Source organism: Dunckerocampus dactyliophorus, chromosome 1 (assembly GCF_027744805.1).
Source record: "Dunckerocampus dactyliophorus isolate RoL2022-P2 chromosome 1, RoL_Ddac_1.1, whole genome shotgun sequence".
NCBI lineage: Eukaryota > Metazoa > Chordata > Actinopteri > Syngnathiformes > Syngnathidae > Dunckerocampus > Dunckerocampus dactyliophorus.
In genome coordinates, this window is record NC_072819.1 from 39401304 (window position 1) to 39425697 (window position 24394).

A 24394-nucleotide genomic window follows, 5' to 3' on the forward strand; every position below is an offset into this window, starting at 1 on the left:
GATTGGGTCGAACACGCTATTTGCAAATAAAGGCTCGATTTTAGAATCTGATTGGCTAATACATGTGTCAAACAATTCAACATTTTTATTGTAGTTGTCGATTGGTTTGTGTGGCTATGGTGGGCGGAATCCTAACAACAAAGGAACTAGTAAATGCACCAGTGTTAGTAGTGCAACAGTATAAATTAGAGATGGGATTTACGGCTCTTTGAGGGGAGCCGTTGAGCCGTCAGTTCAAACAGCCGTTCAAAAAACTGGCTCATTTGGCTCATTTTTATATTTATTAAGTTTTAAGAAGCCAGCCTGGTCTTAACTGTTTTTATCTTGGAAATAACCACGGGCCGAATGAATTTAGATATCCCACCAATATGAGTTTGAAATGAAAAAACTGAAAAACTGATTATAACCTTATATGACTTGTGGATTAAATTTAAAGTCTGATCTGGATTCTTTGGAAATATTCCACAGGGTGGCGCCATATCACTCTGCTTTGACAGTGACGTCACTATTTAGTGAGTTACCGTTTGTACAAATTTTGTGTATGTGTGTAAACCATGACTTGAACACGTAACAAACAAACCAGGCTACAATGAATTTCCGTGCAAAACAGCTTTTAGTGCAAAGGTTTCCATGTGATGAGGCCATAGTCATCTGCAAAGTTTGACTGGACTCCCCTTGTTCTGGACTCTTCTTGTTCGTTGAAGTTGTTTTTACCTTTTATCCAAATTCTAAAATTTTAGGTGTGGAGTTTCCCAATTTGTGTCCCTGGTGAGGACACAAAGATAAAAGTCTGCGATCGGTCCGCGAGCATGATTATGTTTTATTTACCATTCACTTGAATTGGTCACGGGTACTGTAAAGGACCATCACTGGGTGCGGATCTGAACCGAGGTCCGCCATTTGGTGATAGCTGTTCTAAATTGTCCATAGTTGCGAATGCTTGTCTATATGTGCGTGTCTGTGATTGACTGGTGACCAGTGCAAGGTGTACAAAGTCAGCTGCCCAGGCTCACCCATGAATCTAATGAGGACAAGCAGTATAGAAAATTAATGGATGGATATCTGTACCAGTCAGACAATACAAGTGAAAATAGATACCATTAATGAATCAACAATATCTGACAATGTGTGTTTTGTATAAAAAAGGGCAGCAACAACAGAACATCAGGTAAACACATTGCGCTTTATTCAAGCAACAGTGACATTATGACATTGTCTTCACCTTCTCCTTTTGCTTTTGTCTCGCAACAGTCTGGTGTGACCAGTTTAAGGCTTTTTGATTCTTGTGTTGCATTTGAGGTACAGTTCCTTCCAAGCTTATTTGACGTGACACTGTGTGGTTGGTACATGATGGCTTGAGACAGTTAGCACCATAATCATCATTAGACGTCTCCCTTAGGGTTGTTAAAGGTGCTGAATGGGCTATTTATGATCTATGTCTGTGTCTGGACAGTGTTTACAACAAAACTGCCTTTTTTCCCCTCAGTAACGCCACCATAAACTTCAATGTAACTTTCTCTCACACACGCAAATACACACATTTTCCACTTGTGACTAATCCATAGAAAAAAAGAACCCTGATGAAAGATACATGCCATTACCATCAATAAAGTCAAAGCTAGTCTCTGCAGAAGTCTCACATCTGCAGCTAAAACTTTTCTTTACATTACTCACGGAACAAAATATGGATACAGAACAAGTACAGACGGCTATAAGTTCCTTCTCATTGTTTCATTTATATGGCAAATCTACCCTTTTGTCTTTGTCACATAGCTCTTATTTAGTGGACACGTTAAAGAATGTGCTTCTTTTTAAGACTAACAATTTTTCTAGCTCACCTCAACGATGACACGGAAATGTTTTCTATGCTCAAACCTTGTCACAAACATACACCTTTTCTACTGTTTTTACATTCGACTCTGATGTTGCTTTTCCACTGTCCTCCACATTTGAAAGCTGCATTTTCTAAGAGACTCCTTCAACATGAGTGAGCAGCATTGGAAAAAATGACGATCACTACTTCTGCGGTATTTAAAAGTGCACTGCGAGTGTCTCGGCTTTAAAAGCACCTGCCCACTCACTCCTCTGCACTGTGTTCAGTGATGCTTCAGTTCTAGCTGCCATTTATTGTCAGACATGTTGAAGGCGTGTCCTACTGAGGAGGAGTCACCGCCTCTGATTGAAGTTCTGACACTGTGCTTCTCTCGACAACGTGCTTCGTTACCGTCACCCTAACCTGAGAAATGACACCGAAACTACAGTAAATATGCACCACCATTTGACAACATCGGAGCACTTTGCATTTGCAAGAACAATCCCATTCTTTGTCTCCACTGCTTGGCAGTTCTTGGCAGCAATCAAGTCGTCATGGAGATGAAGAGTCATCTGTCTCAGCAGCTTCATTGTCACGTCACACGGTGGTCTCGTACTCCATCACTTCTTTGGGTGTGCCCAGGCAGCGGTACTGAATCCTTGGCGCAACCGGAGCAGCGCTTTCCAGCACCAGGATTGTTTTCCGTAGCCTGCGGTCGATGTAGTGAGCGTCCCAGGCGGGGTAACTCTTCCTGGGCAGGTCTATTCGGATGACGGGACCATCTGTCCTGGGTGTAGGGTGGGGCATGGGAGCCCGTGTTCCTCGAAGTGTTCGCACCAGGAACACATCTCCGTCCATCCCAGACCCCTGCTCTCTGTCTTTAGTTCTCTGCAGAGTCCTGGGTGGGCTGTTCACCAGGTCAGGGGGCAGGCTGGAAGTTGGCGATACCAGCGCCTCTGCAGCCACCTCCTTCTCAGACACATAGCCCCAGCCTGAGACAGGGCCATTAGGGTGCAACAGACAGTAATAAACAAACATGAAGAAGGTGCCCAGAGCGTAGCTGCTGGCCACCACACACACCATGACAACGGCGTAAAAGTCTGAGGTGCGAGGGCTGCGGTACAGGTACCAGGTGGTGGTGAGGGCCACGTTCTCCACAAACACAGTTAGGCTGTAGGTGAGCATCCTGCAGCGAGTACGGCCCTCCCTCACACTGAACCAGCAGAACACATACACGATGCCCACCATCATGTTATAAATAATCTCCTCCCACTTGGACATGCAGAAGTCAGTCTCGCCTTGAATGATCCAAAAGGTCATGATACACCAGTGGGCCACAATAAAGATGCCAAAGTAAAGCTGGAACACGGAGGCAAAGAGGGCGAAGGCCAGCGCACGAGCCCCGATGGTGAAGAGATGCCACAGGATCTGAATGATGACTGCCTTGTAGGTCATGGGGAGCTTATCATCTCTGGAGTCCCTCAAGACTTTCTGATAGGACGCGATCATCCAGGCCAGGGACATCAATGAGGCGGATGCTGAGAGTCCTGTGGGAGAATGAACAAAGGAAGTAAGTCAGCATAAATCATGATGTGGAATGTGTAGAGATTTAGTATGAAGTCATACAAAAAGTTAAGAACTATATTGAGTTCAACATCAGGGTCACTATGTGCCCAAATGGCGCTCATTAGGGATGAAAACACGATGAATTGAATGAAAACATGAGTACAGGTTATGCAGTGATTACCAATTAACTTAACACGCACGTGTTTGGGATGCGGAAAGAAGCTGGAGTATCCGGAGAAAACCCACACAAGCACGGGGATAACAAGCAAACTCCACACATATTATTTTCATAGTTTGTATGATATTACAAAAAAGTAGCCCAAAAACTACACATCTAATCCCAGTGCATTGCAGTGAATGTAGACAGAGTGGACGTGAAGACACTCACCCTGAAGAGGCAGCACCTGACCAGCTAGTATCATGATGGAGAGCTGCAACACCAGCTGGGGGGCGCTCTTCAGGAAGGACTCCAGCAAACGCAGGATACTGATGTCAGCGCTCTCAAACATCATGCGCCAATAGTAGTGCCGCCGCTCCGGCTCCCTGTGCCAGCGGCTCTGCACACCCAAATACAGGGCTCGGACATACCTGAACATCAAATGGGTGACAAATTTACATGATGTCATTTGTTTGCCTAAAGTGATTTTGAACATATTTCCTTTGGAGATGAACGTTTGAATTGTGTGCACTGTCAGTAGTTTTGACAAAACGCTGCTGCTAGCTCTTGTGGGATTTGGACCGACTGAAAGCGAACCAAGCAGCTGTGAGGTTTTTAATTTTAGCTCAGACATCAGAAGGGAACATTGTAGAGCTTTTCTGCGTTTCAAACAAACTCAGTCAGATGGCGGAAAAACAGCAAGAAAATAAATAAATGCACTCAATCCAGATTGGAGATTGAATGTTAGGCAAACACACAGAGCTCAGTGTAAATCCCTTGTTGACACAGAGCCCCACCCCCCACCGCTGCTTCTATGGTGACCTTCCATCTAACATGTGGGAGACACACATGCCTTATGCAAACATAATTCAGCACAAATGTGTTTTCTCTTCAGATATGGAGGTCACATGTGACATCAGATTGTGTGAGCCAAGCACACCACCATCACACCTCCTGTGTGTACATGTATGTGTGTGTGTGTGTGTGTGTGAGATATAAACGTCTTATCACCTCAGGGAAAAGCATCACAAGGGCCTGATGTCAACAAGCTAGGTGAACCATGAGGAAGTTTGTGTAACCTTCTGTTGTTCTACTTCCTGCTACACAAAGTGTGCCTCGAGGTGAAACACGTAAAAAGTCCGGGTCAAACACACACCACACTTCCTACACATGTAGTACAATCCAACTGATTGAATCCCAGACAGTTCACCTGGCTGAAAATGTATCAATGACAGATCATTCTCGAGTTAACAGCTAAGCGCGACACAGGAAAGTAATCCTCTTAATGAGCACACACACTGGACCGCAACAAACGGAACCCACACAGCAGCTTTAATGGCATTACCGGTAATTCAGCTTTTTAATGTGCTGCTGGACACACACACACGCACACATCCCCCCCGGAGGAAGTCGGGAATCAATACTGGCTGTCTACGGAGACGGCGAGAGAGAGCACAGAGAGACTCACATGCAATGATCAATTGATTTGCACCTGATTTCATCATGCAAGACATCATCTGAAGAACATCCAGCAAGTGCAGGCGGTCTAAAAGTCTCCTCCCACCACAGCTGAAATGAACGCCTCCTTCAGCCTGGCAGCAACTCAAGCCTGTCAAAAGCGATCAGGACACCCAGCGCTTGAGCACTTGCCTCCCCATCTGACTGCGCTGCTGACCCACAGACCTACTAGCATTCTTGTGGGAGGAAGTGGATTGTTTTAGTCTCGCTGCATGCCTGGAGACTGAGCGAGTCCCACTAAGAGACGCTAGAAAGGGGTTGATATTAAAGTGGACTGTGCAGACATCACAGCCTACAGCCCCCGACTGAAAACACAGCAGGCAAGAGTGACATGTTCTCCACAACACACAGAGAGGACATATATTTGTAGTGCCATTGGTGGGGATGCTTTGATGGAATTTCCTGGGTGATGATTGACCTAGAAGCCGGTCAGGGTGGTGGGGGAAGGTGCAGTCTATTTGTAGCTTCCAAGGCCGGACACAAACGTCAAACAATACAAGAAGACATGTTGGCATTCTGATCCTCTCTGAATGATTTTTAAATGTGATGTACAACTTCGCATCATTGTATTCAAAACACAAATAGATTGTATAGTTACCTCCACACTTGAGCAAGCTGAAAGATGTGAATGACGGCCTGGAAGAGCCACATGAACACTCTACAGCAGCCCCGGGCTCCTCCCCCGGTGGCCGGCCCGGGCAGTACGACGGCCGCGGAGGTGCGGCCAGCGCCCCGCTCGTCGCCGTCCTTGCCACCGAAGTCGCTCACCTCCGCTCCCGACGCCGCCACCACAGCTGCAGCAGCCGTGCCACTCTCGGGGGTGTCGGAGAAATCGTAGGCGAACCATCGGATGCTCAACACTTGCACCACTAAGGAGGGGATAACCACAAAGACGAGAGTCAGAGCAAAGCACCAGTACTCCCTCCGTAGGTAGTAGTCGGCAGCCAGCCACAGGTCTGAGGCCCCGTCCGAGAAGAAGACCAAAAGGGCGCAGAGGGTCCAGCAGCAGTCCGACAGGGAGTATCGCTGGTCGGCGGGGAGTCGCTGCGGAGGCCGAGGGTCCGACCTGGAGGGACAGTCGGGTGGGATTTGGTTTCGAGGAGAGACGGCTGCACCGTCAGATTTCGCAGCCATGTTTGTTGGAGGGGAGAGTGAGTAGGAGATGGGAAAATGATGGAAGGGGGAGGGGGTCGCGCAGTCTGTCGGTCTAGATGCGTGGAAGCGAGGGAGGAGGGAGGGCCAGGAAGGTAAGGAAGATGGGGAGTAACCGTCGCTCATCGATCGGTTATACGGTGTGATGCTGCACATTATAGCCACATTTCATAGCCTTTACTTGTACAGTTGGGTTTCTAAGATTGCACGTTCACAAAATCTTTCGTTAGCTCTTTCTAGCAGAAGTGGACACATTTATACATTTAAATCAGACTTTTGTGTAAGGGGCCTTTAAACTGTACATTATATGTATTCTAAATAGCTGTGCAGTGTAGTGTTGCAGTAGTGTGTCAATGAAACTTTATTGATGAACTAATTGTAATTTTATTAACGAATTACTTGCGGGTGCACGGTGGCCTAGTGGTTAGCATGTTGGCCACACAGTCAGGAGATTGGAAAGATCCGGGTACTCCGGTTTCCTCCCACATTCCAAAAATATGCATGTTAATTGGAGACTCTAAATTGTCCATAGATATGAATGTGAGTGTGAATGATTGTTTGTTTATATGTGCCCTGCGATTGACTGGCGACCCCGCCTCTCGCCCCAAGTCAGCTGGGATAGGCTCCAGCATACCTGCGACCCTAGTGAGGATAAGCGGCATAGAAGACTGATGGATGGAATTACTTGCGGACAACCAGTACGGATACAGAGCTAACATTTCAACTTCCATGGCACCGATTGAAATTACCGAGGAAATTACCACCACTATCGACCACAGAAAGTGTGCAGCTGCAGTATTTGTGGATTTGACAAAAGCTTTCGATACAATTAACCACTAATTACACAATTAGAAAGCTTTGGAATAAAAGGGTTAGTGGTGAATTGGGTTCAAAGCTATCTAGCCAACAGGAAGCAGTATGTGAAGTTAGGAGAATATACTGCAGCATGCTTAAATATATCGTGCGGCGTACTCCAGGGGTCAATACCTAGGGACCAAAACTGTTCAACTTATATATAAATGACATTTGTAAAGCCACAAAAGACCTAAAGCTAGTATTATTTGCAGCCGATAATACTGCCTTCTGTTCTGGAGAAGTACACAAGAGCTAATTTAAAAAAAGTTACAGATGAAATGACTATACTAAAAAGATGTTTTGATAAAAAAAAAAAACAGACTATCCCCGAATAAGTAAAACTAAGATAATTTGGTAATAGCAGAAAGGATACTTATACGCAAATACATATTGATGGAGTGGACATCGAAAGGGTGAACGAAAACTAATTTCTGTCATTATAGATGAAAATTTGAGCTGGAATTCTCACATCAAAAATTTATCAAAAATCACTCCATACGCTGTATTGTGCCCTGGTTTGACCATATCTAACGTATTGTGTGGAGATATGGGGAAATAACTATAAAAGTACACTTCACTCGCTTAAGATACTGCAAAAAAGATCAGTTGGGATAATCCATAATGGCGTGTATAGAGAACACACAAATCCTTTATTTCTAAAATCAGTTATTAAAATTTGATGATCGAGTTGATTTTCAAACAGCTAAAATTATGCATAAAGCAAACAGTAATCTTCTCCCTAAAAATGTCATACAGTTCTTGTCGACAAGAGTGGAGAAATATGACGTCTGGGAAAAATTGAACTTAAAACATTTATACGCGAGAAGAACACTAAAAACCTTCAGCATCTCAGTATGTGGAAATCGAATTAGGGAACGGATTGAGCAAGGAACTCAAAACAATGCACTAAAATGAACGATTTCAAGAAACAATAGAAGCAGTTGATGTCTGCAAAGCACAAGGAAGAACAGTCTTGAAACACTGTGTACAGTGCAATGCTACAGTATGTACAAGTATAAACACTACTACACTCTCTACTAACTCTTACTTATTGTCACTTATTACTCTTTATATTTTTGGAGGTACATTGCCAGAACTCACCCATCATCCAACTATGTTCTGTTCTATTTTATTTGTCAATATGCTATGTCTAATCACTTTTTATGAGTGAATTGTCATTACTCACCTATTACCAAGCTATGTTTTGTTATGTCTATTTCATATTATTTATTAGGATTGTCAAATCAAGTCGTTACGGTGCCAAGAAATCTGACTAAATTTGAAACTTGATTACTGTTTTTTCTACTATTTGTCACATTACATTATCTCATTATTTTTTGATGTATTCAACTAGAAGAGAGTGTATTTAGAATACAGGAAGTGAACAAATGTATTGCAATTGATGTAAAATGGATGGGGAGGTAGGATTAAATAAGCTTTGCTTCTTCTTCCTACTCCTTTTGGACATGGGTAAATGTGAATTGGAATATGTGATGTATTCCAATGTAACTTGTATGCATGTTCAAATAAATTAAACCATTACCATTTATCTTTAATTCATCTCCAGTTAAGTGTCTGTTTACATGCACCCGTTGGGCAATAATTACCACTTAAATTATTTCATGCTTTTAATTATAAAAAGAAAAGGTCGGTTGCTGTATTGGTAAATTCTGATAAAAAAATAATAACGGGGAGAATAAATTGTGATATAAGTTTCATAATTTATGCTCTCTTGTATAGGCAAAACTATAACAACCAAATATAACAAAAATAAAATATACTGTACCTATGGTGGTGTGAAAAAGTGTTTGCCCCCTTCCTTTTTGCATGTTTGTCACACTTAAATGTTTCAGAGCATCAAACAAAATTTAAATATTAGTCAATGACAACACAAGTGAACACAAAATGCAGTTTTTAAGTGAAACTTTTGATTAAGGGAGAAAAAAAGTCAACCCTACATTTACATTTATCACAGCAAGTCTTCCAGGTCTTCCTGAAGCGGCAAAACAACCCCAACCATGGCAGTACCACCACATGGTATGATGTTCTTTTCCTGAAATGTGGCGTTACCTTTATACCAGATGTAATGGGACACACACCTTCCAAAAAATTCAACTTTTGTCTTGTCAGACAAGTATTTTCCCAAAAGTCTTGGGGATCATCAAGATGTTTTCTGGCAAAATTGAGAGCCTTTATGGTCTTTTTTTGTTCAGCAGTGGTTTTCGTCTTGGAACTCTGCCATGCAGGGATGTTTTTGCCCAGTGTCTTATGAACACTGACCTTAAGTGAGGCAAGTGAGGCTTGCAAGTCCTTTGGATGTTGTTGTGGGGTCTTTTGTGACCCCTTGGATGAGTCGTCGCTGCGCTCTTCGGGTAATTTTGGTTGGCTGGCCACTCCTGGGAATGTTCACCACTGTGCCAAGTTTTCACCACTTGTGGATAATGGCTGTCAGTGTGTTTCGCTGGAATCCCAAACCTGTAGAAATGGCTTTTTCCTCACAGGGCCATATAGGTTTCGATTTTTTTTCTCCCTTAATCATAAAAAGTTTCATTTGAAAACTGCATTTTTTGTTCAGTTGTGTTGTCATTGACTGATATTTAAATTTGTTTGATGATCTGAAACATTTAAGTGACAAACATGCAAAAAAATAAGAAATCGGGAAGGAAGAAAACACTTTTTAACACCACTGTTTAAAGGTGACATTTGCAGTAATACTGTGTTTTGCTGTACCTGTGTCCCGTTTACAACCATGACTCCCTTCTTCCCCTCATGCAATATTGATAGTCCAAGGTGGTCACAGATTCAAATGGATTCAGATTTATTTTCTCAGTAAAAAAACACAGAAAATAGTGAAAATGTACTAAAATTTAATCATTCATAAAAGCTGGAAAATCATCAGAAACAAGAAGCAATATTTGAGGTGGTTTTAGTACAATATCTTTTTCATCTTCAAGACACAAATCGGAGGACCCCCCCACAACTGTCTATAAAATACTAATGTCCTCAGCCTTATTATGTAAAAACAGAAGTTGAATATATTATGAGAAACAGGCTTGCAGGGTCTCAAAACCAAGTCACTTGGGAAATGTTATATCAAAACACATCCATGTAAGTAGGAGAGTAACTCATGAACAATGATGCATTAGTACAGAAATGGAAAAAGGCCATTTACGTTTAACATGGTCTCTGTGGCATTGTCACATGATGTCAGAGGACGTCTAACTTAACAGAACATTTAAAATGCCAAGCTTAGCGCTCTTCATATACAGTGATATTTCCAATAGAAAGACACCCGAGAGAAGCAGTAAAACATGTAAATAGGTGGATAAAAAAAAAAAACTTGCTCAAGTTCATTGTCAGTAAAGAAAGTATTCTGGAAAAATGTGGGGACTCCTGTCATCTTGCAAGCAGTCGAGTATCTTTCAGCTTTCGGAGAGGATGTGAAATGTTGGCATGGTCCAATGGGGAACAGTTATTCATTTAATGTCTCTGTGTAAAATAAATATATTATTGCATTAATCCTAAGGATTTATTCTGCTATTTGTGAGTCACACAGAAAAACATGTCTATATACAAATAAAATTAGATACCAATCAAAAGACACTTAAATGAATACTATAGCATTTCTTCTTTAGGGGAGTTTTACAACTTGATGCAGGGGGAATGTGATAATGCTCTCTGGGATGGAGGTTGACATTTGCAACTCAGTTACAAAGCATGACCAGCAGATGGAGTCACTGCGCCCAATAGGCTCTCAGTAATCAAAATTTAATGTTGAATAAACAAGGTATGCTGTCTCAGTGCATATTGTGATGTAGGTTCTGAATACCACCTGTTCATTCAAACTCAAGGAGCCACTTACTAACCGAACTAGTACGGAACTGAACATTAAACTTAAAATATTAAAAGTATTAAGCTATAATACAATACAGTACTCAGTGGGCAGTGGAGCCCTGCGCTTGGCTGGAATCAATGTTATTTCAACGCCCACTCACCTGGCCTAGAGCGTGTGTGTATGAGGGGGGTGCGGGGTGGGGGTGTTGTTGTTTAGAGAAGTGTGCAACCCTTCTTCTTTTTTGGCTTCTTTTCCATTGGAGTTTTTCTGTTGATTTGCCTCACCAGATCATAGAAAATCTACGGCAAAGACAAGCAAGCATGAAATAAACACATTTATTCAATCAAGACTATAATGCATGTAGGGCGTAGACAAACTTACTTCATTCACATTAATCTTTGATTTAGCTGACGTCTCTAAAAAGGCACAATTACTCCACTGACGGGCCAAGTTCTGACCCTGCTCCTTGCCGACCACACGCTCGTCCTCCAGGTCACACTTGTTCCCCACCAGGATCATGGGAACCTGGTCAACCAATAGCCATGTTTTACATCGTCAAAAATGAATCACCCACAAGTGAGACACTAGTTGTACTCAACAGGGCACATGCACACGCACGCACCCAGTAAAACAGCTGCTATGAATTAGTAAAACAATCCCAGCATGCAGCACATCCTTTCACTCGATCCAGAGATAAAAGATACACAATGAGGCAGAAGGCAACTCTGACATTTGCAATCGGTCACAAAGTACCGTCTCCCTCGCTATGTCTTTACCCCTAATATGCCAACTCTGAGGGGAGCCTCAGAAGTATTATGGGTTACATCCAGTGGTGTGAAAAAGTGTCCTTCCTGATTTCTTCTTTTTTTGCATGTTTGTCACACTTATAAATGTTTCAGATCAAACTAATTTAAATAGTAGGCCACCCTTAGCAGCAACAACTGCAATCAAGCGTTTGCTTGCAGTGAGTATCTTACAGCGCTGCGGAGGAATTTTGTCTCACTCATCTGTGCAGAATTGTTGTAATTCAGCCACATTGGAGGGTTTTCCAGCATGAACCACCTTTTTAAGGTCATGCCAAAGAATCTCAATAGGATTCAAGTCCGGACTTTGACTAGGCCATGCCAAAGTCTTCAATTTGGCTTTGTTTAGCCATTCAAAAGGCGGACTTGCTGGTGTGTTTTGGATCATTGTCCTGCTGCAGAACCCAAGTTGTTTTCAGCTTGAGGTCAAGAACAGATGGCCGGACATTCTCCTTCAGGATTTTTTGGTATACAGCAGAATTCATGGTTCCACTTATCACAGCAAGTCTTCCAGGTCCTGAAGCAGCAAAACAGCCACAGGCCATCACACTACCACCACCATATTTTACTGTTGGTACGTTATTTTTCTGAAATGCAGCGTTACTTCTAAGCCAGATGTAATGGAACACGGGGCCCGCACGGTGGTCTAGTGGTTAGCATGTTGGCCATACAGTCATAGTCAGGAGATCGGGAAGACCTGCATTCGAATCTCCGTTGGGCATTTGTGGAGTTTGAATGTTCTCCCCGTATGTGCGTGGTTTTTCTCTGGGTTTTACTCCGGTTTCCTCCCACATTCCAACAAGGTTAGGGTCATTGGCAATTCTAAATTGTCCATAGGTATGTGAGTGTGAATGGTTGTTTGTCTGTGCGACCAGTCCAGGGTGTACCCTGCCTGTTGCCCGAAGTCAGCTGGAAGTCAGCTCCAGCATACCCCTGCAACCCTAATGAGGAGAAGCGGTATAGAAAATGGATGGATGGATGGATGGATGGATGGTAATGTGACACACACATTCCAAAAAGTTCAACTTTTGTCTCGTCAGTATTTTCCCAAAGGTCTTGGGGATCATCAAGATGTTTTCTGGCAAAATTGGGATGAGCCTTAATGTTCTTTTTGTTCAGCAGTGGTTTTTGTTTTGGAACTCTGCCATTTTTGCCCAGTGTCTTTCTTATGGTGAAGTCATGAACACTGACCTTTACTGAGGCAAGTGAGGCCTGCAGTTCTTTGGATGTTGTTGTGGGGTCTTTTGTGACCTCTTGGATGACTCGTCGCTGCACTCTTGGGGTAAATTTGGTTGGCCAGCCACTCCTGGGAGGGTTCACCACCGTTCCATGTTTTCGCCATTAGTGGATAATGGCTCTCACTGTGGTTCGTTGGAGTCCCAAAGCTTTAGAAATGGGGCGGGGGGCAATCACTTTTTCCACACAGGGCCATGTACAGGGTGGGCCAAAAGGAGTTACCCATCGCATATCTCTATCGTGTTCGCTTAGGTTTTGTCCTAGAAGCTTAAAATTTTGGATAGTTTCTCTCAAAAGGTATAGCTTTTGATGTACCAAAGTTCAGTTGTTTACTCCTAATGAGTGTCGAGTATGGCATCGAAGGGTAAGCGTGACCAGATTGTGGCCTTGAAGGAGGCTGGACTGACAACAAAGGAAATCATGAAAAAGGTGAATGTTTGTCGTAAGACTGGCTACAATGTCATGAAACGATACAAGGAGACTGGCGAGACCACCAGCAAGCCAATCCATGGAAGAAAACGTTCAGTCCGAACCAAAAGGGTTGTTGAGATGGTGAGGAAGAGAGTCCAAAGGAATCCTCGCAGGAGCATGAGGGCAACAGCAAAGGAAGTGAACATCTCAAGAACTTCATTGAGAAGAATTGTCAAACAGGATCTTAGACTGAAAGCACTAAAAATACAACACAGACAACTAATTTCAGCCGCTTCAAAGAAAAAACGGCTTCACAGGGGGAAAATGATGCTGCAGGAGATCCAGAGTGCCACAAACAAAGTCCTGGTTTGGTCTGATGAGAAGATCTTCACCGTTCAGGCAGTGGTCAATTCCCAGAATGACAGGGTTTATGCACATAGTACACAGCACCTACCAGAAGGCTGCAGAACTCATTTCCGTCGTCAGAAGCCAGCTGGAGTCATGGTGTGGGCTGCTGTTGCATCTGATGGCTCAAAATCTCCTTTGGTCTTCATTCAGGAGGGTGTGAAAGTGAACAGCCAGGTCTACATTCAAATGCTTGAAGAAAACGTGTTGCCATGGTGTACCAATGCGTTTGGAAACCAGTATATTTTCACACAAGATGGTGCACCCGCTCACACATCCAATGTCACACAAACCTGGTGCAAGGAGCACTTTCCTGGCTTCTGGGACAAGAACATGTGGCCTCCATCAAGTCCGGACATCAACCCAATGGACTTTGCGATCTGGTCTATCCTGGAGAGGGAGGTCTCAAGAGTATCTCACAGCAGTGTCACCGCTTTGAAGAAAGCTTTGATGACATCATAGTCAAAACTTGATGCAGAGATAGTGCGGCGCTCATGCCAGGCAGTGCCAGGTCATCTCCAGGCTATGATAAAGGCAAAGGGTGGCCATATTGAGATGTAAATCTTTTTGGTGGTTGACAATAAAGTATGGAAACTGTGTTCAATGTGTGTCATGTTTGTCTGCAAGCATTTTTGAATAGTGCAGAAAAAACGATGGGTAACTCCTTTTGGCCCACCCTGTAGCTATGGATTTTTCTCTCCCTTAATAATAAAAAGTTTCATTTAAAAACTGTATTTTGTGTTCAGTTGTGTTGTGTTGTCATTGACTAATATTTCAATTAGTTTGATGATCTGGGGGCAAACACTTTTTGACACCACTGTATATGATCATGTTTCTTTGGTATAAAAGGCAATTATAAGCATTTAGTGCAACTCGATGCATCACACTCACATCCTCCGTGTCCTTCACTCGCAGGATCTGCTCCCGGAGGTCCTGCAGGTCGTTAAATGTCGACTGTGCTGTGATGGAGTAGACCAGCGCAAAACCTTGGCCATTCTTCATATAAAGGTCCCTCATGGCTGTGAATTGCTCCTGTGGAGTAAAGAACCACCACTCAGCACATCAGCAGACTGTTCGAGTTCACATTTTGACCTTGTGTCTGACTCTACTTACTGTTCCGGCAGTGTCCAAGATCTCGAGCATGCATTGCTGCCCATCAACTTCCACTTGCTGCCCAACAAAAACAAACAATGTTGTTTTAAGCTCACATTAGATTTGGGAGTTTATCAATAATGATATATAACTGGCATATCAATCAGTACCGAGCAGACTAGCAGTCTAAGGCCAAGCTATTAAAATGTCCCATATAGGGGATACTCCGATCGATCAGCCACCGATCAGTATTGGACGATTTCCATGAAAAATCATGTGATCGGCATATGCAGATAAATGCTTTTCAATGCCGATCATCTGTGGCTAGCACAATGGCAGCCCGCAGCGATCACTTTCGTGCAGTGTAGTGTCTTGCCCTAACTGACATCTTGGGCAGCGTTCTCCTCTTACTTTACTTCACACTGCGCAAGCGCCAGAACAAAAACAATCATGTCTGCCGTGTGGAACTGCCAACACATGCCACGAAAACTATCTTGCGGGTATAGCACGTTAGAAAGCTTTAATTTAATACGGTTTGAAGAACAAACACGTGACGGAGTATGGTGAGTTTGAGGCTCACGGTGTGATCAGTGAAACGGCAGCTAACGGAGCCAACACTAACTCTAATGTGCATGACAGTCAGAAGGCCAAGCAAATAACCCAAAAAATAATTGGATTCATCGGATGAGATGACCAGCCTCTCTCAGCGGTTGAAGACACCGGGTTCACAAAGTGCTTGCTCATTTACCGGGAAGTCCTGCTAGAGCACCACCAATGTACTCTCACATATCCTTAACGAATGCGTCTCATCATCTAAGTTTCTTGAAACAGTAAGTAAAATCCGTTTTTGTCTAAAATAAATATGATTTTATGGTTCCTTTTTTGGGCCCCCTGGCAGTCAAGAAACCTTGAAATTGTCCTGACTTTTATCCCTTCATACGGCACCCCGGTCAATAGCACTCATCATAAATAAATTTTTAAAAAATGATATTAATATAATTAATTCATGTGATCGGTATCGGACGATTTCAATCCTAGACGATCGATATCGGAATCACAGCATAAAACCCTGATTGGACCATCCCTAGTCCCATATATATTTTTTTCAAGTCTCAGAGCTCAATAGTGCATTTTAAGTGCGTTGGCCAAAACCTACTCTTGACGTAGGGCACTATGAAATCCACTTATTTTTTCACAAAATTCTGTTGTATTTTTGCCTAAATTCATTTTTTTCCATTTTAATTTGATCAAATTCAGTTATTTTTTTTACACATACTTGTGTGGGGTTTTTTTGGTCAGTGAATAAAATCAGTAAATAAATGCAAAAATCCTTACATTTAACGATGCAAAACACCATTGGACAATTTTGCCCAGTATTTCAGAGACAGCATATTTTGGCTATTTCCTCAATGTATTGTAATGGTAGCTTTAAATGGCTTTATACTCGTATTACCAATATAGTAGACATAAGAGTAAATAAGCCATTTAAGATGTAAATAAAACTTCTGCTCATGTGTGTCACAGTAAATGTGTTTAGGGGAATCTTAGTGGCAGGTGGACAGATGTGTGTGACAGGAAGTGACGTAGGAGATGTTTGAGGTTGTCGTGGCTTATGGCTCCAACAGCAGCCTGTGTTATTATTATGATTATTATGTTATTATTATTGTGCCCGTTTTGAGATAATCTAAACCTCCAATAAATGCCTGTTCTGACAATCACGTCTGGTGCTAGTCAAACCAAACAATTACTGACACCTAGTGGCCAATGTAGAATACTACATTCAAATTTAAAATGCTGCCCTGCGATTGGTTGGTGACCCCGCCTCTTGAGTGTGAGGATAATACAATGCTTCTTTTGCCACTTATTTTAGTTCATTTAGTTACTTCATTTTTCCATTTTTATCCTTAAAATGCTTAGTGTAGGCCAAGAATAAGTACAATTTCCTTAAATATGCACTTTTTTTTAAAACAACTTACAGGCTGTGTTCAACAATGAAACAAAAATCATTTATGAATTATTCATTTTTGAAAAACCACTATAGAGTGAGGGCGTGATGTTCAAACAGTGATGTAGCGAGGAATGACTGGAAACAGTAATCCTCATTTATCATGGTTAAATGGTTCCAGACCCAAATGTGATAAGTGATCTTCTGAGTTCAGAGTTGAGTTTCAGCTTTGCATGGATAACGGCAGACAGAAGGACACAAATGTTAACATCGCTAGTACAGCTATGTGAGCTACAGTGCTAACATTACAGTCACATTAAACAAGCAACATTATAGTGGGTAGGCCTAGAAGAAAAAACACAATGATCAAACTTACAGCTTCTATGTCTGCATCTGACTGACAGATAGCTGGCAGAGCCCCGCATTTCTTGGCCCATGCGCCACCACTTTACAAAGTTTAATTGAAAATAGTTTTGTAATTTTTGCATGATCCTGCCAACTGTATCTGTTTTCTTATTTACTGTTCAAATGCCGACTGTGAAAAAGACACTTACACAAGAGAGGCAGTAGTGGCCTTTGTACAGCACAGAAAATGTGAACAAATATACTGTAGTCTGCCTTAAAAGCGGTTTAAGACGTTATATTTTGACCTTACCTTTCTGTAGGAGTCTTCTATTGTGGGGTCGTACTTCTCCACAAAAATACCTTGCACAAACTGAACTGTCTGGAGAAGACAAAGGCAACATCAGGATCCCATAGTAAAAAAAAAAAAATAAACAAAAAAAAATCTGTAACAAGCCAAAGTCAGTTCTCCGTTAAGGAGGTATGCCATAACATTAATTTCTTTCTTCTTTCATGCACGGGAATAATTTTTCACCCTGAGAAGTTAAGAGCAATGCCTTACCAATGCAGATTTTCCCACGCCTCCTGAACCCAGTACCACTAGCTTGTACTCACGCATGGCGGGCAACTTGCGTGGACACCACAAGGGTCTGTGAAAGGACAGAGTTGGTCAGAAGGGTGGATGTGTTAGGTTCAGCTGCAGAGAACACACACATACACATTCACACACATACAAAACAAAGCCGTCTTGTCCAAATGAAGATAACACCGTTTCAATGATACTTTATCGAAAATTGGGACCTATATAGAATTGCTTAGGCGTGTGCTTTTAAGCCATCATCACATTGTAACCTGATAATGATCTTGTTCTTTGCAGCTGCACAACACATTTCTCCAAAAGCACTGACAGTACCGAGCTCTGTAACAAAGCAGATGGTCTTGTCAGTGGACCATCTGCAACAATGAACATCACAGCTTACATAGCTGCTTAAAATCTCATTTTTGGCACAAAAAAAAAATAAAAAAAGCTCTTTCCCACCCACTTCCATGGGAGTCACGTTGTCAATAGTCACAGGGCGTTGCCTCGACAGAAAATGCTGAATAGAAGCTGAAGGAAACTTAAGACTAGGTTATTAAAATGATCAAACGATGGTTGAAATATGTAACAAACAGCAAGGTAGCAGTAACTGGCAAGAGATCCTCAAAATTGGAGCGCAGCAGTAAGTAGGAGCCAAAAATAACTCCATGTCATTACAATATAGTCGGCAGAGGTCATGGAGAACAACCCAACCCCCATCAGCTCTCCTGGCAAACCAGGAGCTTGTTTTGCAACTCTTAGTCAAAGTCTTTGGAAAATAGTGACATAATGTACAGTACTGTCATAAAAGACCACAGTGAAAAACACAGAGTGATACACACTATAGACAAATCGTATTTGGCCACATTGTCATTGCAACTAGAAGAACAGAACACTGAAGAATATCACAGCTTCCACTCTCCTGGGAAGACTTTCTACAAGATGTTCTCATGTGCCTGCGGGACATTTTGTCCAGTTCATCGGAAAATATTTGTAAGACTGGAGACGGGGCAGACGGTATTTGATGGGCCTCAGGTCAGAGTTCTGTGCAAGTTCTTCAACACCAAACTCATCCAAGCATGGGCCTTGCATACAATTGTCCAAAAGATTATGTGAGGAGAAGAATTAAGATTCAGGGCGAAATTAGGGGTCTAGTCAACTTCTGATTGATTGATTGATTATTTATTAATAAGTGTGTTTATTTAACCATTATTTATCAAGGTAAGGCAATTGACAAAAGATTCTCAGTTGCAATGCCGACCTGGGGCTCGCTGCACAAAATTAGGATAAAGGATTAAGCAGGGATATCTTGGTTATCCTAGCTCAATTTATCCGTGATCTATCACACACACACACACACACGCACACGCACACGCACACGCACACTTGCACTAGCTAAACTAAGCGAACCCCGCTAGCTTCCATTCACGCTCTGTCACAAAAGGAGTTTCCAAGGTTTTTTGCCGCCGTGTCAACATGCTTAATAGTAGTGTTTTGTGCGGTCCCTATTAAAAGCAACCAGCGGCACTTCCTGTGCGAGTTCCCTACACTCTGACACAGCAGTCCGCGCACAGTGAGAGGGAACTACCGCTGTAGCTACAGAGTCAAATGTGGTGTTGTGGTGTTGTGTTTTGTTCTTCTTGTGGGTGGCACGAGTTGAGTGGCAACCAGCTTTGAGGCGCATTACTGCACCTACCATGTTGGGACCGTGAAGGTTACATTTTTTTCTCATCCGAGAATAAAACTTCTTTCCACCTTTCAATGTCCCATGTTTGATGCTCCCTGGCAAAGTCTAAACAGGCAGTTTTGTGGCATTGAAGGAGACGAGGTCTTTGAATTCGTTTTTTTAAACCCTTTTCCCGCAGATGGCGTCTAATGGTTATTGCGCTGCAATCTGTACCAGTAAAGGCCTTAATTTGGGTCTAAGACCGCCTTGTGTCTTGATGGACAGCCAATCGGATCCTCCGGCTCAGCGCAGGTGTGATTTTTTTTTAGTCTACCCCTTGACTTTTTTGTTCCAAAATGCTCAGGATCCTTCAAAAAATGTAGAATGACTGTCTTAGTGCGCCCAACCTCAGCAGCAATGGCACGCTGTGAGAGGTCTTGCTTATGCAGCTCGACAATCCGACCACGTTCAAAAAGAGTAAGCTTCTTAGCTTTAGCCATCAGGAGACAGTGTGAATGCCTGACAGAAAATTTTAAATTTTTGAAGATTTTGGCTTTTATAGCTTGTGGTCTTAAATTTTGATCAGGTGAGAAACAACCCATTTCAGTTTTTTTTGTGTGTAAATTACAAGTTACACATGTTTTTTGTCTCACTCCCCCTTTCTGTTTTTGCATATTGTAGCTCTACTTAAAATCTCTTAAGATCCAAATGTGCAAAATGCAAATTCTAGCAATTTTTCAAAATTTGATCAGGTCTGTATGTGGTGCACAAACTCTCTGAAAAACAAACTCCAGACTCGTACTGGTGGATGGTGGGTCTGTATTCATTTAGTGCCATTAGTTTGATGTTGTTCCTGTACATATTTTTGGTGATGTGTTCGAAATCTTTCTGGTTCCTAGCTAGCGTGCTGCTACTAGTTACATCCATTCTCGTCTTTAGTCATTGTGAGCTACGGCGCATGCGTGACAATCGTTTCACCGGCAGCCCAGGCTCTTGCGTTGTGTAAGAGACGCACTGTCAACTGGTTGCTAGTCTTGCGATACCCAGTGCATGTCGCCACAATCGATTAATCTGAAGATTTATGGCTGATTCTTATCGATCCAGGAGGCTTCTACTGATGCAGCCGCATCTCTCGCTTGTCAAACCAGATATCCGGTTGCATCGGTTTATCGTTCACAACCCCAGCGGCATCACACGGGAATCTCACGAGACGGCAAAAAGTCATGAGCTATAACAGAAAGGAGCGAGCCCCTGTTGGTGGAGAGTAATGTCAGGTTTAAATTCTTCATTGAGCACCTCAAACCTTGCTATATTATACTAGCTGCCACTACAATGTGGATAAAACTATACCCCACACGAATAAACAAGCAAATGGGTGAGTTTTTCCTCATACCTGCTCTTGCTGAATATTGTTCCCTGAGTAATCTCACAGCCTTTTCTAACATCCACACTACAAACTAAATAATAAAAGTATGTATGATTTGTGCCGATATCGGATCGATATTGGTACTGGCTGACATTCAAGGCTGCAATACCGGTATCTTTTAGAAGTGAAAAAGGTGCATTGGAACACACTTAGTGGTCATATTTTGTACTATACTGTAGATGATGGTAGGATGACCAAATACGATTATTCTTTACTGCTGGTGGCTCACCTGTCACGTCATGTATTTAGATCAAGGAGCAATAAATTTAATTTGCAGTGCACATGTCAAAGACAGATGATGCAATAACATCTCATTTAGCAGCCCCTTTGTAAGTATTGATAGTGTGTCATTGGGGCCTTTGTCAGACATGGAGACAAACAATACAAAAAACACTCTGTCACACTCAAGCAGCATTTGCAATTCTAAGTGTGACGTATGATGCAGCACCAGAAAACCCACACAGAAAGAGAAGTGCACACGCAAATCCACAAAGCGCCATTGTAATGACTCAACTTGAGTATACATGCAAACAGAAAACAGATCACAGGGTGCATGCATCACTACGAGACCCCAACTGTTACACAAGAGAGGTGCACCTCCAGTCAAAATAGGAATTGCATTTAAAATGCAACCTCACATTAAAACCAAACATGTTCACATAATAGCTCACATAATCAGATAAGCCGGGCCTTACAACCAACAAGTTCCCACATCCACGCATGCATTGTTGATGGCATTGCATATTCATCAATGCCTCCAATGAGTAAACAGCAATCTAACCCCACTGACAAAGAGTGCTGTTTGCACAAAATCAGTGTGGTAAAACAACGCGCACACACATGCTGTGAACAAATTAACCTACTGTGTAGAGACAGCAGCTGCAGATGCCAACTCCCTCTACATCTGGGGAGGGGGCTCGGGAAATCCTTGGGTGCACTGATGTCAGTGGGCAGGTGCTGAGGGTGCTTGAGATCAGCAGACACTATTTTTTTTTTTTCAAAAAAGGAAAGGGTTATTTAAACACTGCAGTCTGCCTTTCCCACAAGATTGGAGGAAGCAATACATTTGTTGCTAATTTGGTACAACTTCAAAGTAAAGATAATGTACTTGGTGACCTACTTTTGAAAGTCAGGCAACAGCCGCCACATGTTGCATAACAATCAGTTGGGTTAGTCTAAATCTTTCCTAAAATAGTGAGGTGTTTTTTACAGTATACAAATCCACACAATACACCATCTGTCAGGCCCGATGGGAGTACAGTAAATGGATCAAAGTTTAGCAAACCCGCACTCTAACATTTTATCGGTCAGTGTTCCAAAAGTGTCTTATGAGTAGTTAAACTCTAAAGGAAGTAACTTTTTTAAAACAAATAAGTGTGGCAAAGTATTGTAATGACACGATAATTTAAGGCGAAGCAGTTTTCGAAAAGGAAGGGTGTGGCTATTAGTTTTAGGCTTACCCACCGCACAAAATCACCAGCAAAACGTCAGCGGTTTTAACATGACAGCAAAAAAATGAGTTAAACATCATTTATTAATTTGGTGGGGGTGAGGGGGAACATAGTTGTTTGCTGTTAAAGCACAAGTATTACGCTAGCAGTGTAGGAGGATACTATCTAGACAGGATGTCAGTGTGAGAGAAGGAAACACGGTGTTGAGTAAAAATTGATTCACAGAAAAAAAAGCTGTCGTCAGCGTTTAATATTAGAGTTACATTACTTTACATTACTTACATTTTCAGTTTAAAGTGAGCATTCAGGCGATGTGGTCACTAATCAACAGTTTAGCAAACCGGGAGCTTTAACTTAGCTCTCCAGTTAGCAACGAGATGAACTCCTCTATTAGAGATCAGAAAACGTTTGTCTGCAACCATAATCGCTGGTAACATGAATAATAATGTATATTTATAATACAGTAACTAACACAACACCGACTGACTTTAACAGCAAACGCGCCGACAACTAGTTAATCATTAGCTTTAAGTTAGCAACCCTTCTAGCCTGTACGCTAATGCACTTCACCCACAAGGATGGCTCCACTACGAGTCATTTTGGGGTTTCAGCGGAGACTCGCAAGTGTTTGGTGAAATTAACAGCGTGGCAGACTGTATAGACTGTACCTATCAAACCCAAAATTCTCCACCGAAGCCTCGCAAAACACTCACCGTGTTCCGCTGTGCTTGCCCGAACTCACACTGTGAATGTGCGGAAGGGTCGAGAAGGCGTCCATTCATTGGCTCAGGCTCAGCCAATCACCTTGCTCCAAGTTCAGGCACATATTTAAACCTCTGACGGTCACATACTGTACACTACTCTGAGTATACAGTACAGGCCAAAGGTTTGGACACACACAATAGAACCCCATTGTCCCAAGAAATTCCACGAAGTAACCTTGACAAGGCACACCTGTGAAGGTAGGTGACCTCATAAAGCTCATTGAGAGAACACCAAGGGTTTGCAGCGCTATCAACAAAAATAATTATAAGACATAAAATACAGTATATTCCTAAAATATAAGACATATTTAGAGTTATTTCACACTTTTTTGTTAAGTACATATGCCGGGCTGGGCATGCCCGGAACATAGGCTGTTTATCAGCTGATCAAAAGTTTAAGACCACAGCCTATAAAATCCAAAATCTGCTCAAAATTTTCATTTTCTGTCAGGTATTCACACTGTCATGCCCTCCTGATGACTAAAGCTAAAAGAAGCTTGCTCTTTTTCAACGTGGTCGGATTGTCGAGCTGCATAAGCAAGGCCTGTCGCAGCGTGCCATTGCTGCGGAGGTTGGGTGCAGTAAGGTGGAAAAAAGTGTAACATTGACGGTCCAGATGGCTTCCAATGTTACTGGCATGACAAGGAGATCCCACCTGAGATGTTTTCTACCCGGCACAGTGGAGGAGTGTCCATCGAACCTGGGGGGCTTTTTCATTCAGTGAACACTGGAGCTTCAAGTGGTGCAGGGCGGTTGCTTACGTGCAGATGTTGCAGCGGGCATCCCTCATGACTGAGGGCCCTTGTCTGTGTGGTTTACTGCAAACAACCATTCAGCTCAGTCTGTTCATCATCTGATCAAAGCTTAAAAAAAAAAAAAAAAAAAAACGCCCTGAAAAGGAAATAAAATTTTCAAACAGACTCAGTAATGAGTTGCTGTGCCATTGTTGTTAATCGCCTCAAAAATTGGAGTGCATTTATGTAATTAAACAAGTTAGATTTTAGTCTAGACTGTCCTGACAGTAGCTTTGTTTTGCACCTCAAATCCACAATCATATTCAATCACATAGATTCTGGTGCTTGTTAATTCCTGCTAAAAATAATCTTGTAAAATACTGCCCACTATTGGTTGATTGTGCAATGCAGTTGAACTTTTTTTCCTTTTAACTTTTGACAGTTAAAAGTACAGCCCTCATGAGGTCACCAGAAGATTTTAATATTTAAATATTAAATTAATAATGTCGTTCCAAAACTTGGACATTATAGGGGCAAGCCAATCTGTGTATTTGGATGTTTGCTTTGTTCTGCCGTTTTCTTTACTTCCTCTTCTTTGGTTTTCTGGTTTTTGTGTAAAAATTGATCAGTATTTAGAACTATGGTA

At 42.3% G+C, this 24394-nt stretch overlaps 2 protein-coding genes across 3 annotated transcripts; both read right to left on the bottom strand.

Annotated features, from left to right (window-relative positions):
- Window positions 1-1164: 1164 nt before the first annotated feature.
- xkr7a (XK related 7a) lies at window positions 1165-6414 on the bottom strand. Its single transcript, XM_054797197.1, has 3 exons — window positions 5653-6414; window positions 3768-3967; window positions 1165-3360 (listed from the first exon to the last, which is right to left on the bottom strand). Exons 1-3 carry the CDS (start codon window positions 6360-6362, stop codon window positions 2411-2413), a joined length of 1860 nt encoding a protein of 619 aa, XP_054653172.1. The 5' UTR covers window positions 6363-6414; the 3' UTR covers window positions 1165-2410.
- Window positions 6415-9911: 3497 nt separating this feature from the next.
- Window positions 9912-23010, bottom strand: LOC129186423 (ras-related protein Rap-1A). 2 transcript variants are annotated; one of them, XR_008572237.1, is made up of 9 exons: window positions 22964-23010; window positions 21663-21782; window positions 17693-17780; window positions 17444-17512; window positions 14865-14921; window positions 14643-14783; window positions 11278-11421; window positions 11057-11195; window positions 9912-10550 (listed from the first exon to the last, which is right to left on the bottom strand). XR_008572237.1 is itself a non-coding variant. In XM_054784690.1 (8 exons), exons 3-8 carry the CDS (start codon window positions 17747-17749, stop codon window positions 11109-11111), a joined length of 555 nt encoding a protein of 184 aa, XP_054640665.1. In that variant the 5' UTR covers window positions 17750-17780; window positions 21663-21782; window positions 22964-23010; the 3' UTR covers window positions 9912-11108. The 2 variants fall into 2 exon arrangements, 1 of the variants encoding a protein (XP_054640665.1); XM_054784690.1 differs by having other exon boundaries at window positions 9912-11195.
- Window positions 23011-24394: the final 1384 nt, after the last annotated feature.

Bases quoted from the DNA above. Each gene is read 5' to 3' on its own strand.
- LOC129186423 (XM_054784690.1), bottom strand. From the start codon at position 17,749: ATGCGTGAGTACAAGCTAGTGGTACTGGGTTCAGGAGGCGTGGGAAAA. The intron at 14,922-17,443 runs GTAAGGTCAAAA...TTTGTTGGGCAG, and splicing joins TAGAAGACTCCTACAGAAAG to CAAGTGGAAGTTGATGGGCA. The intron at 11,196-11,277 runs GTAAGTTTGTCT...TCTTTGCCGTAG, and splicing joins CAAAGATTAATGTGAATGAA to ATTTTCTATGATCTGGTGAG.
- xkr7a (XM_054797197.1), bottom strand. From the start codon at position 6,362: ATGTGCAGCATCACACCGTATAACCGATCGATGAGCGACGGTTACTCC. The intron at 3,968-5,652 runs GTAACTATACAA...TTTGATGTTCAG, and splicing joins CAGCTTGCTCAAGTGTGGAG to GTATGTCCGAGCCCTGTATT. The intron at 3,361-3,767 runs GTGAGTGTCTTC...ATTCTCCCACAG, and splicing joins TCAGGTGCTGCCTCTTCAGG to GACTCTCAGCATCCGCCTCA.